The 13,658-nt window shown below is 54.6% G+C and overlaps 1 protein-coding gene across 1 annotated transcript in view; it reads left to right on the top strand.

Moving 5' to 3' along the window:
* NCOR2 (nuclear receptor corepressor 2) overlaps positions 1–13,658 on the top strand; it is a 210,424-nt gene that overhangs the window by 63,665 nt on the left and 133,101 nt on the right. The window contains exon 8 of the mRNA XM_011988891.1: positions 3,366–3,418. Within this exon, the coding sequence (XP_011844281.1) occupies positions 3,366–3,418 (53 nt within the window). The remainder of the gene's footprint in view (positions 1–3,365; positions 3,419–13,658) is intronic.

Below are 13,658 nucleotides of genomic sequence, written 5' to 3'. Positions count from 1 at the left end.
GCCATGCCCCCAGCCTGTGGCTGTGGAGGTGTCTCATGGCCCCACGTGGGGACCCCGCCTAGCCTGGGCTGGGGAGCCGCCAGGCCTTTGTGCAGCCCCCTCTGCAGAGGGTGAGGGGGGTGCTGGGGAGTCCCCTCGGGCCCTGTGTCCCCTCAGCAATGCATCTGCCAGGACATGTCACTGTCCCTCCCTCCCCCAACCCCCTTCTGGGCTTTCCAAGATGGCTGTCCTCAGCCTGTTGCCATGGCGACACACAGCATTCGAGCAGCTCTGGGCCCAGAGCCTCCCCTGGGCTCCTGGGGTTCAGTGGCCTCGGGGAGTGACTGGTGAGTGCCTCCCAGGGGGCAGCCCCTGTTTAGAGGCGGCAGCACGCAGTATCCTCAGTCCTTCGGGGCCTTCGCCTTGCGGGCCGCTCACCGATGGCCGCCTTGAGAAGCAGGGGCTGTGTCCCTATCTACGGGGCAGAGGAGGCGGCCACCAAGTGGAAGTGGCCTCCCTCCCCTGTGGCTTCGGTGGGTTGGAGGCTGACCGGGCTCCTGCTGCCCCCGGGAGCCTGTCCTGTGTTTCCGCTCCCGCCCTGTGCCGCAGAAGCACTGTCCCCTCTGCCCACCACTCCCTCCCAGGGTCGTGTGCGGTGGGCTTCCAGTCCCCTTCTGGCCCCCTTCGGCTGTTTGCTATCTTTAAAACCAAAACAAGACAAACACTAAATTTCACCAAGTCTGAAATTTTCTGGGCTATCCAAAATTTCCGTGAAGTAGGTCCTCTTTGTTCTACACTCATGTTCCAGATGAGGAAACTGAGGCCGGAGTGTTGAGGGCACTTGTCCAAGCTCACAGCTAGTGAGGGAGGGGCCACCATTTAAACTGGGGCCTGTTTCCAAAACCCGAACCTTTAAGTGATGTCCCCTTGCACCTGGCCTGCATTTGATTGGCATGTGGGGAACATAAAGGAACCAACGTGTTGCCCTGGGTTACAGCGTGGGCATCTTGATAGGGCCCCTTGCCATTCCTGAGACAAGGACTCGCACCCTCTGCAGGGATGCTGCACCGTACCCCTTCTTTCCACTGGAAGGTTCTGCAGTGAGTCTGACCATGGACTCTCTTGTTCCTCTGCTCACTTCTTCGTCTTGTTCAAACCTCCAGGGTGGGGGTGGGGAAACTGCCCTCTGTTCAGGGCTGAGAACCTTGGGAGGGGAGCCTGACCTGGCATGGGGAGAAATGGCTCATGTCAGCTGCAGGATGACATCTCTGTCCCCAGGAGAGTAGCTGAGCAGGACCCTGGAATTGCCCGAGTCCAGTGGTGAATTCCCTAGCAGGGGATCTGGGGCTACAGGGAGAAAGGCGACATTGTCACCAGCCAAGACCGTCTGTGAGGCTCTGCAGAGCTGCAGAGGCCCTTCTCTGGGGATGGGTGGGCGGGGATCTGGGTGGCCCCCTGTGCTGGCGTCATCAGGAGGTGTGTTCAGCTCTATCCCCAGGGAAGAGACTTGTGTGTCCCTTTTGTTGCTGCAGCCCTGCCCCGAGGCTGCAGGACTCCACGTCTCCATCCTTACCCCGTTCCACCTGATCACTCATACTCTGTACCTGATCTTCCCACCATAGTCACCCATGGCCACCTGGGAGGCTCCTGCTGTGTGTGTAGGTGAGGGAGAGGGATAGGAAGAGAGGGAGGCAGACAGAAAGACACACACACACACAGAGGCTCAGGCAGAGAGGAGAGCATACTCCTTCCTCCAGTGCTGGAGCTGAGAGATGGGCTGTCATTCAGGCTCATCTCTTACCAGCTGTGGGCAAATGTTGTAAGCTCTTAAGGACTCAGTTTTCCTGTCTGTACAGTGGGGGTGAGTGTATCGGTTATGCAGTGCGGTTACATGGCTTCTGCTGGGGAACAAAGCAGCCCACATTTAGAGGCTTGAAGCAGCAACTGTTTACTGTTTCTTACCAGTCTGGAAGGCACCTGAGCATTTCTGCTGGTGCGGACTCAGCTCTTGTACCTCCGTGGCCAGCAAGGGAGTCGGTGGGCCAGTGCTGTAGCTCAGCCCAGGCTGGGTGGCACCACTCTGCTCTTTGCCTCTCTGCCCGCTTCCTGCAGGCCAGGCTAGGCTCGTTCTCTTGACAGAAACAGCAGAAATGTGAACTCTCATCGTCAAGCCTCTGCTTTTGCTGAGGGTGCACTGGTTCCACTGGCCACAGCAAGGTCATGGGTGGTTACAGGGAGGCGTGAAAGGTGGGTGCCATTAACACAGTCACTGCTCCCTGATGGCGACAATGCGACTGGCACCTCTGGGCACTTCAGCCTGCAGGTGCCAGCCTCAGAGCTTAGCATGCACTGTCTCGTTTGATCTTCGCAAAACCCTATGAGTTTAACCCCATTTTATAGATGAGGAGAAACGGAGGCACAGATGGAGACTCAGCTAGAAAGCATCAGAACCTGGACTTGAACCCAGGCTGTGCCCTTGGTTGCTAAGCAAGGTTCTTCCATTTGGGAGGGGACATGTGGCAGCTGTCTGGGTCCCTGCCCCCATCACAGACGCTGCAGTGCTTTCTGCGTCTCCTCGTGCGCTCTTTGAAGCTCTGTGCTTGCTACCTGTGGGCCCTGCGTCCCTTTCTCACTGCTGGGTGGGATTTGTGGTGTAGCTGATCCCTGATCTCCTTAGCTGCTCTTCTGGTGGCGGACGGCTAGCTTGCTTCTCATGGGCCGCTGTGAGCAGTGCTGTAGCAACATCCTAGCGTCCGTCTCCTGGCAGAGCACAGTAGGCATCTGCAGGAGCACGGGGGTCGGAGGCGGGGACGTCAGTGTTCGTCACCAGGCAGTGGCTACTGTCTCTCTCTCTGGGGGACGTGTGCCCATACACCATGCTCCCACCAGCTATGTGCCAGGCTTCCTGTCACCGCAGACCTCACCAACACTTGGCATTATTCAACGTTTTTGTCTTTGCTCGTCAGTGGGGGTGGAGTGGTATCTTGCAGCGCTGGGACTCACATTTCCATGGTGAGCTGGGAAACCAAGCGGCTTTCCATGTTTGGTGGCCAGGGCCAACCTCTGGGGTGTGTGTGGGTTTGTCCTGGTGTGCTCTGGGCTGTGGCCCCTTTTAGGCCAGCACTGCTGAATGCCCCGCAGAGCAGCTATGACGACCTTGGTGGGGGCGGTCACCGTACCCACAGCTGTCCCGGAGGAACCAGTTTCAGCCTGTTCCTGGCTGGGGCTGCGTGCTGGGTCCCTGTGTTCCGTTTCATGCCTGCCCATGGCTGAGCCCTCACCCAGAGGACAGCTCCTCTGTGCCAGGCCTGGGGCTCCTGCCGGTGGGCTCTGCAGTGGCCAGTGGCCAGTCGGGCTCTGACGCGCTTCTCTCTCTCCCTTTGCAGCCATTGTACAACCAGCCCTCCGACACCCGGCAGTATCATGAGAACATCAAAATGTGAGTGCTTGTGGGTAGCCGTGCAGACCACGGGGGCGGGGTGGGCAAACAGGCTCTCAGCGGCCTGCATGGGATGTGGGACGTGGGCTCTCTGTTCCCATCAGGGGCTCCCGGCCAGGGCCAGGTGCTCCTGGAGGGGACAGGAGACAGTCCTAGGTGGCACCTGGGGTGGGGACGGGGAGCAGAGAGAGTGTCCCCCTGAGGTTTTGGGAGACAGGCCTGGATTTGGGAGGGTGGGCGAGGGAGCTGCTGGTGTACAGGTGGGTCTGGAGAGACGGAGGTCAGAGGTCCCAGTCTGTGTACATGTGCATCCTGTTCGAGCAGGAGGGAGCTGTTGGGGGCAGAGGGCAGCCGGCTCAGGGAGATGGGGAGTGGCCTCAGTGCAGGCGGGGCCTGGTGTTTTGGGCTCTGGCATAAGCATGTTTGGGAGTCACCTGGCGTCTGCACAGCGAGGCCCCTCTGGCACAGCCCACTATGGGGCAGATCAGAGCACTCATCCAGGCCCCGAGGCTTTGGAGGTGGCCAATGTGATGTATTCTAATGATGGGGGCCTTTTCCCAGACCGAGGCTGGGAGAGAAGAAAATGTCAATTAAGTGCCACATGCCGCTGGGTGGGGCAGTGCTGGAGGCTGGTAGCATTGTATCTTCAAGCGAGGTACAAGGCGTTGAAGGTGTGGCAGCTGGAAGGAGGCTGGGTTTTTCTTGGGATGCATTAACAGGAGCATAGATTGCTGGGCTGAGGAGGGCATGTTATCTCATGTGCGTGCCCAGGAACCCAAAAGGTAAAAGGGGCTGCAGATCTTGCCCCTTGAGGAACATGTGCTGGCAGGTTGGAGGCGAGACTCTTCAGGATCATAGCTGCTGAATGTTCGAGGTTTGTCATGGTTAGAGGGTACACGCATTTGAGTGTGGCTGCAAAGGGAGGCATTTAGCTGATTCAGTGGGTAGTTCAGCCTGGTCCGATTGTTCAAGCGTTCCTGGGATGGAACTACAGAGTGTATATGCGGTGGTGAGCTCCCCGTTCCTGAAAGCATGCAAACCTCCTAGTGTTTTCACGCATCTGCTGGTGCTGGACTAGTTGACAGGGAGATCGTTGCTGTTGTAGTTTCCAGAGTTGCAGGACTGGTCCAACCTCAGGTGATCAACTTGGCCGCCCTCTTGCAGCATCATTGTTGCAGCAGCCTAGAAAATCTCTCCTTGCTAGTTGAGGCCCTTGGCCTTCTGGGATTCAGGAGCACCTGACAAAGATACTTCACCAGCGTGGCTGGTGGGGGGTCATCCGCAGCTAGTGGCCAACAAGGGCTGCAGAGTGTCAGGAAGGGGCATGTGTCCTGCGCCAGGGGTCCTGGGCTGGTATGGAATGCCCATGTCAGATGCAGCCTGGGCTCCTCATCCGCCTGGCGGGCTCGTTCATTGCCCGGGCTATGCCTGCCCCTTCTGCAGCTTCCTGGGACTTCCCTTGTTCTGGGGCCCCTGTCTGGGGTGGGAAGCCACAGATGGAGGGGTGCTGGAAGCAAGGGGGATGTTCTTGGGACCTCATCACAGGTGGGTTAGGGGATGAGGGTGGGGTGTTCTCAGCTGAGTCCGGGCTGTTTGGGGCATTCCCTCATTCATTCATCCCATCTTACTGAGAGCCTGCTGTGTGTCAGGTCCTGTTCTAGGCCTTGGCCACTCAGCCTTGGATAAAACAAAGGCCTCACCCCTTATCAAGATTTGTCTGGCAGTGGAGACAGAACCAGAATGAGTTAAGTAAACAAAACAAGAGAATGTCAGCTAATCCAGCTGGGTGCAGTGGCTCATGCCTATAATCCCAGCGCTTTGGGAGGCTGAGGTGGGAGGATTGCCTGGGGCCAGGAGTTCGAGACCAGCCTGGCCAAATATAGCAAAATTGAAAAGAAATTAGCTGGGTGTGGTGGCACGTGCCTGTGGTCCCAGATACTCAGGAGGCTGAGGTGGGAGAATCGCCTGAGCCCAGGAGTTCAAGGCTGCAGTGAGCCGTGATTGCACCACCGTACTCCAGCCTGGGCAACAGAGCAAAACCCTGTTTCTTAAAAAAAAAAAAAAGAAAAGAAAAAGAAAATACCAGCAAATCTAAAGTACTATGCTCACATAACTGTACTATGCTCACATAACTATCTTAAGCTCTTTATGCCTTCATATACCTAGTTATGATTTTTTCTTCTTAACATAATATTTTTTGATAGCCATATTGTTATACTGACTATTTTACATAGGTTTTTTCACTTAAAGTGAGCGATATTTTAAGCTGAATAATATGGATGATTTCAGGTAATAAAGACAGCTGTAGAATCTAAACAGAAGAGGAGCGAGATACTCATATAGATAACACCAGCAAATAGATGTTGCTTCATCTTTGTCTAAGTAGAATAAACTGCAAGCATATTAAAGCCAGTGCTGTATTTGACATCCCATAATCTTTGTCAGAGAATGGCTGTGGTCTATTAAAGTACATTTTGACTAACTAGGTAGCCACCTCACTGAATTTGTTGCAAATCTAAATCACAAACAAACATGTTTAGAATTAAAACAAATAGATGTGCTGGGTGTGGTGGCTCATGCCTGTAATCCCCGCACTTTGGAAGGCCGAGGCGGGCAGATAACTTGAGGTCAGGAGTTCGAGACCACCCTGGCTAACATGGTGAAACCCCATCTCTACCAAAAATACAAAAATTAGCCAGCTGTGGTGGCGTGTGCCTGTAGTCCCAGCTACTTGGGAGGCTGAGGCAGGAGAATTGCTTGAACCTGGAAGATGGAGGTTGCAGTGAGCCAAGATCATGCCTCTGCATTCTAGCCTGGGCAACAGAACAAGACTCTGTCTCAAAAAAATATATATATAATATAATATAAAACAAAGAGATGAATAATTAAGGTTTCCTACACTGTAAGTAGTCGAGTTCTGTGAGAACAACCTTTGTGTGTAAATTATTGGAACTGATTTGTCTTTAGAATTTTAGTTTCTTGGATATTTTCTACTAAAATTATCATCCCTTCTACATTTTAGATTTCAATGCGGTTATGATTAACTTTCATTGTGCAGTCCATTCATTTTTTAAAAATTCTATTACTCTGGTAAGTGGGGTGATGGGAGAGAAAATGAGGGGGTGATATTAGCCAGGGAGGTCAGGGCAGGCAGTGACAGTTGAGGGGACCCTTGGAGGCTGAGCAGCAGCCGGCTGTGTGGACCTCCGGGGAGTGTCCCAGACGGGTAGAATAGGAGGTGCAAAGGCCTCCTTGAGCTGGCAGGGGTCACAGAGAAGGCTGCCATGGCCCGAGGAGGGAGGCGAGGGAGAGGAGGGCACAGGCCAGGTCACGGAGGGCTGGTAAGGAGTTCCGGCTTTATTATCTGTTGGAAGGGAATTCAGTGATGAAGTTTATCCCAGGAAGCAATGTGATCAGATTTTTGTTTTAAAAATTTGCTTTGGTGGCCGCACGGAGAAAGGACCTGGGGGTAGGGGTGAGAGTACCATGGGAAGGCCCCTGCAGGAGCTGCTGAGGTAGGTAGTGAGCACCCTGTCACTGAAAGGTATGCAAGCTGAGAGAGCATAATGTTCAGGAAATCTGCAGTGCCCAGGAAGCTGCCCTCAGCAGCCTCTGCACCCTGCACTCCTTGCAAGCTCTGATGTTTTGTGACTCTGCTCCTGCTAGACTGCAGCAACTGTCTCGTGTCCAGTGCGGACATGGGAAGGGAGGCCCTGTGCAGGCCCCGTCTCACCACATGGCTGAACACAGGGGCCTCAAGCGGGACCGCAGCGCGTCCTGGCTGGCTGACTGGCTGTGTGTCCCTGTGGGAAGTCACTTGCCCTAGGGCTCAGTTTCATACGTGCTCACTGAGGTCAGTGCTCAGCGTGTAGAGCACATACTGGGTTTTTGGTTCTTCTTTCTTTTATCTACAGAGACCCAGACTCATTCATTCATTCATTCATTCATTCATTCATTCATTCATTCAACCAATATTTACTGAGCATCTGCTACACGCCAGGCACTGTTCTGGGCCTCCAGGACATAGCAGTGAATGAGGCCTGACATTCTAGTAGGGGAGGCTGTTAAGAATAAATACACTGTGATAAGTGACTGCCGCCATGGGACAATGAGATGATCCAGCCGGGGTCAGGTGGGGTGCCCAGCTTCCCCCGGAGCAGCCTCCCCCATGCTTACGGCCTCCTCGCCGCTGCTGCTGTCATTGCTTCAAGGTGGGAGGTCGTTCCCTCCCCTGAGACCTTGCCCCGTCACTTTAATTTCTCTGTGTCTGCATGCTGGGGCTGCAGAGTGAAAGTTAATTTCACGCTTGACTTCCTGCTGCACAGACGATTTTGGACGCGTTGGAGTCACCCGTAGCCGCCTCCGCTGCCCTCCCACCGCCACCTGCTTCGGGCGCTGTTGGTGTCCCCTGCTGCAGGAGGGAGAGCTCAGACCACCGGCGCGGGGCCGGGGCAGCCCCGGAGGAGCAAGAGATGGGGTCTCCACTGAGGGATGGGCCCCACCCTGGGCAGGACCCTGCAGGAATTCCCAGGCATCCGTGGAGCCCTCGTGGGATGTGGTGAAAGGGCGTGGGGCCCGGGGGTGGGCGGCAGCCAGCGCCCAGGCGTGCTCTGCCTCTGCTTGCCCGGGGGTTGCCCTGGTTCGCCGGTCCCCTCAGGCCTGGAAGCCTGCTGCTTTCTTCCGTCGCTCGTTTTTCTTTTTTCGCAGGCTGATTTCTTCCCTCCTGCTGCCTCATTTGGGGGTCGGCTGATGGGAACTGTCAGACCTGGGGCTGTGCAGGCGGAAAGGGGGACCAGTCAGGACCCAGGTGACTCTTAGCAGGTCTCTGTGGTCTCGCTCAGAGACATCAGATGACTCCCCCAGGGTCACACAGACAAATTCCTAGACCAGTCCTAACTGCACATCCTTCCAGCTTCCTCTCCTGGGTCTCTACTCCAGACCCTGCCCCTCCCTAGCTGGGTGACCTTAGGCAAGTCACGTCACATTGCTTGGCACTGTCACAGCTTTTGGTTGGCACTCAGTGATTAGGAGGTCCAGACCATCACCCCAACTCACAGTCTCTTCCCAAGGTATCCGGGCCCTGCATGGCTGCCTCCCTCTTCCTCTCCCTCTTCTTCTCCCTCTTCCTCTCCCTCTTCCTCTCCTCTGCAGCTGGGGTCAGGCTCTCCCTGAGCACCCCTTCTGCCCCCTCCAGATTCACTATCGCTGCCTCCCTCCCTAGAACCCAGGGCTCTGCTCATTTTCTTCTTCCCACCCCATTCCTCTGCTTCTTCCAGGCCTCAGCTCAAACCTCCCTTCCTCCAGGAAGCCTCCCATGATTACCCCAAGCTTTCCTTTTCCAGTACCCCATAAGCCCCAGGACCAGTCCCAGCCAGGGTCCGACCGGACTGCCATGGAACACTCTCATAATTCCTGCCTCCTTATCCCACCCTCCTACGTCCTGCTTCTCCTTCCCAGTGCCCTGGCAGATGACAGGACTAGGTTTCCTTATAGGGTGTGTGTTTTTAAACCCTGACTTCTTTGCACCCCATGAATGCCTGTACCAGCAAACTCATCACATGCTGCTTGGCCCGTGCCTCCAGAGCCCTCCTAGAGACTGTGGTCTTTACGTTTCCCGGACAGAAGCTCAGCAGAAAAGATTTGTCTGCAGTACGGTATTTGCATCTTCATTGCCTAAACACTGCTTGGAACAAAATAAACACTTTAAAAAAGTTTGCCAGAGGAGTGTTGAACACGTGGGCATCATACACCGGGATTCTAGGGGACTGGAAACCCGGGTGGCTGCCTCCAGGAGCGGGAAGGAACGTCTGAGTGAGGAGGGCTGGTGTGAGGCAATAGGGAGTGGTAGGGCTGAGGAACGGGGAGCTTGGTGACCTTTGAAAAGGGCAGCCAAGCCTCAGTTTCCCAGCCTGTGGCCATGAAGGGGTGTGGCCCGATGGCCTGATGTTTTCAAGAGAAGCTTTAGGTTTGGCTTTTTGTGTAACAGCCTCTGGTTTTCAGTGCTGGCAATGAATTTAGGATTTTAGAAAGCACTGGCCAGACGCGGTGGCTCATGCCTGTAATCCCAGCCCTTTGGGAGGCTGAGGCAGGCAGATCACGAGGTCAGGAGTTCGAGACCAGCCTGGCCAACATAGTGAAACCCCGTCTCTACTAAAAATGCAAAAATTAGCCTGGCGTGGTGGCACGCGCCTGTAGTCCCAGCTACTCGGGAGGCTGAGGCAGGAGAATCACTTGAACCAGGGAGGCGGAGGTTGCAGTGAGCCGAGATTGTGCCACTGCACTCCAGCCTAGGTGACAGAGTGAGAGACTCCATCTCAAAAAAATAAAAAATATAAAAATAAAAATAAAGCACCACGGCCCAACACGACACCCTCGGAGGCTGTCTCTGGCCTGTGCACTGTGCGATTTGTGACCTGCAGACTTGACATGTGTTTGCGGACTTGACATGTGTCCTCTTGCGTGGTACGTGGATGTCTCTGGGTGGCAGGCAGTGTCCGTAACCAGGGAGGATTCACACCCTCAGTTGCTGCCCATCGGTGGTGAACAGACAGCTGCGTGCACATCACCGCCACTCCGAGGCCTCATGCTCACCGAGTCATTTTCCAGCTGCAGTGACGGCCCCACGGTTTGTGGACGATCACATGCCAGACTGGCTTCTCAGCGCTGCCTTAATACTTGGCCATGAACGAGGCTGCTGAAAATGGCAGGAACGTTTCTGTCACAGTACTGGAGGCCAGCACTTGGAAATCAAGGTGCTACAGGGCCACGCTCTCTGGAAGGCTCCAGGGGAGGCTCCTTCCTTGCTGGTTCCAGCTCCTGGCTGCCGCTGGCCTCCTTGGCGTTCCTTGGCTAGGAGATGCGTCACTCCCGTCTTTTATATTCGCGTGGCGTTCTTCCCGTGTCTGTTCGCGTCATCTCCCCTCCGTGCGTGTCTGTCTCTGTGTCCAAATTTCCCCTTTTCATAAGTCATTGGATTAGGGCCCACCCCAGTGACCTCATTCTAACCTGCTTCTCGCTCTAAAGACCCTGTTTCCAAATGAGGTCATTGTTTTGAGGTGCTGGGGCTTAGGACTTACACATATCAGGGTTTTTTGGGGGAGTGGTTGGGGGTGACATTCTCACCTGTACTAGGCAGTGTACCGCCTGCAAACCCCAAAGTCAATATTGTATGGTCTTCACCACGGTGTTTCAAAGTGGATTCTGTCTCTCTTCTTTTTTGGGAAGGCGGGACTATTTGTTTTGAAGTAACTAGATTGTACGTTGTACAACAGAAGAGTTGCAAATACACTCTCGAGAGTTCCCATGCACGCTTCACCTGGCACCCCTCAGGTGGACAGCTTATAGAACAGCAGAGAAACACCACAACTGGGGCCCGCCATGGTGGCCCACGCCTGTCATCCCAGCACTTTGGGAGGCCAAGGTGGGAGGATCACTTGAGGCTAGGAGTTGGAGACCAGCTGGGCAACAAAGCAAGACCTCGTCTCGACCAAAAAATAAATTAGCCAAGTATGGTGGCACGTACCTGTAGTGCCAGCTACTCAGGAGGCTGAGGCAGGAGGATTGCGTGAGCCCAGGAGTCCAAGGATGCAGTGAGCCATGATCAAGCCACTGCACTCCCGCCTGGGAGACAGAGCAAGACCCTGTGTCTAAAAACAAAAATCAAAATAAAACGAAACAAAATACTAGGAAAGAAATAGCGGCACATGACCCTCCACTAAACTACCAGCTGTCTTTGCATTTCCACCCGTCTCCCCGCCAACGTCTGTTTTCTGGTCCAGGATCTGATTCAGGTTCTCACGTGACATTTGTGCACGTGTCTCCTTAGTCTCCAGCCCGTGACAGCTTCTCAGCCTTGCCTTGTTTTTCACAACCCCAACACTTGTGAAGAGCACTGCTCAGGGCTTTCTTTGGCAGGTGTTTCCTCCTGGTAAGACTGGGATGGGGGGTTTGGGGAAGACCAGGAAAGGTCAGGGGCTGCGTGATGCCGACGTGATGGGGGCTCTGCCCTAGGTCTCCCCTGTCGCCTTAGAGTTATCCCTTCTTTGCTCTGTTCTTTGCTAGGGAGTCACCAAGTCCCACCCACTTTCCAGGGGAGGGGAGTTAAGCTCCGCCTCCTGGAGGTGGGACTATAAAGATTTGTGGAACCACCACCATGATTCATTCATACTTGAGGGGAGATTCTTTGAGACTGTGCAAATTTCCTGTTGCTCCTTAAAATTTTGCTAACCAATTTAGCATTCATCCCTGGATCTTGCCAGCGGCAGTTGGGTTATTACTGCATTCTAATGACGATTTTCTATTTCCCTCATTTCTTGGACATTTATTCATTGGAACTCTAGGAGAAAGATCTGTCCCTTCTCCTCCATGCATTGATGTATTGAGTCATTTGTTTATAATCACACAGACCCGTGGGGATTTGTTTTATTCCTGGGACGCTAATCTGGTCCCAGGGCTATTTCTGTTGTCACTCACATTGTTCCAGCTCTGGCAGCCGGAAACCTTCAGGCTGGGTTCTGTGTCCTTTTAACTTTTGTTTTCTTTTGTCTTTGGCAATTCTTGACTAAAGTCACTGTGGGCTCTTCTTGCATACTTCCTGGCCGAGCGCTGGACTCAGCCATGTCCCGGGCAGCACAGTTTCTGGGATTGGAGGATGGTCTTCGCCAAGATCTGGATGCTGCTGTGCTCAGTGGCCCTGGGCCCTCACTGCTTCTACTCCTTCACAGCTGTCTTTTGCATAAAAGACCAAACCCTTTGCCATGTCGAAACTCACAGGACCCTGCAGGACCGGCCCTGCCAGTCTTGCTCACAGCCTCTCCTCCGTCCTCTCTGTCCCTCCCCAGCACTGTCTAGCCACAGGACCTTCCTCTGTCTGTGCTTCCACTACACAGAGTTTGTTCCTGTCTCCTGCGGTGCCCTCCAGCCGGAGTTCCCTTCCTTCTGGATCTTCCCAGAGCCGGGTCCTTCTGATGACGTAGATCCCAGCTCAAGGCCATCCTCTCTGGGAGACCTTTCCGCACCAGGGAATCTAAAATAGCCCCTCACACCCTGCCCCGCAAGCACTCACTAGCCCACCACTCTACTTAAGTTCCCAAATCTAGGATTATCTTGGTCATCTTGCTTATTGTCCCTGTCACCTCTGTGAGAGCCCACAGCTGTGTCTTGCTCCCTGGTGTGTCCCCAGCACCTGGAACAGTGCCTGGCACATAGTAGATGCTCAGTAAGCACTTGTTGAATAACAGAAAACGAGGCTGTGATGCCATAGATTTCAGATGAGGAAACTGAGGGCTTCTGAGGTGTGCTCAGAGACACCCTGTTATGAGATAAAGGGTGCTGGTCCTAGCCTGTGGGACTGAGGACCCCTGGGGCCCACCCTGACCAGGGTGGGGGCCAGGCTGATGGAAGGTGGGGAGGCCCTGGCCAAGGCACCACCAGAATGACCCAGGGACTGAGGTGGATTCCAGGCCCTTGAGCCCCACGAGGCTTCACTCGTCCATCAGAGCCTGGGGTTCTCTCCTTTTCCGGTTTCCAATGGGGCTAGGGTCCTGGGGGCTGGGCAGAGCGTGGCTCCCAGTCAGCAGCTTTGGAGCTTTCGAGCGGGGTTGGCCACTGCTGAGAATATGAAGAAGTTGGGGATCCCCTCCCCGGAAAAGTGGGTGCCACTGCATGCCCCAGATTGGGGACAGACAGCAAGTTAAGGTGTACAGCAGGCTTCTGAGGTGGCTGTGGCCCCAGGCCCTGGGAGGCTGCAACACCTGCTTTGTGTGTCAGAGACTGTGGGGAGGGGCCTGGGAAGAGAAGAGGAAGGTGCTGAGGTCTTGATGCAGTGGCGGGTGGGGGTGCTTCCCAGCCCTCATGGCATGGGCTCCAGAACCTCCGGCCTCTACTCTCCAGGGCTCCCTCCCTTTGCCTGTCTCGGGGTCTCTGTCCGCTTTCTTTGGGTGTTGTCTCTCTTCCTCTCCCCGCTTCTCTCTCTCTCTCTCTTTCCCTCTCCTAGTTTCATCTTCCTCTGAGTCTCTGTCCCTTTCCTTTGGATCTTATCTCTCTCTGACTCCTCTCTCTCTCTCTGATCCTCTCCGTCTCATTTCTCTCACTCCAGTCTCATTTCCTGTCCATCTCCAGGTCTCTGTCCTATCTTGGATCTCATCTCTCTGTCTCTCTCTGCCTCTGTTTCTCCCCTTCTCCCAATCTCTGTCTCTTTCTCACATCTGTCTCCCTGTCTGTCTCCCTCTCTCTGGGTCTC

This window comes from Mandrillus leucophaeus, unplaced genomic scaffold (assembly GCF_000951045.1).
Source record: "Mandrillus leucophaeus isolate KB7577 unplaced genomic scaffold, Mleu.le_1.0 Scaffold34, whole genome shotgun sequence".
NCBI classification, from domain to species: domain Eukaryota; kingdom Metazoa; phylum Chordata; class Mammalia; order Primates; family Cercopithecidae; genus Mandrillus; species Mandrillus leucophaeus.
Note: the sequence above shows the minus strand (reverse complement) of the source record. Positions and strands in the feature narration are given on the sequence as shown.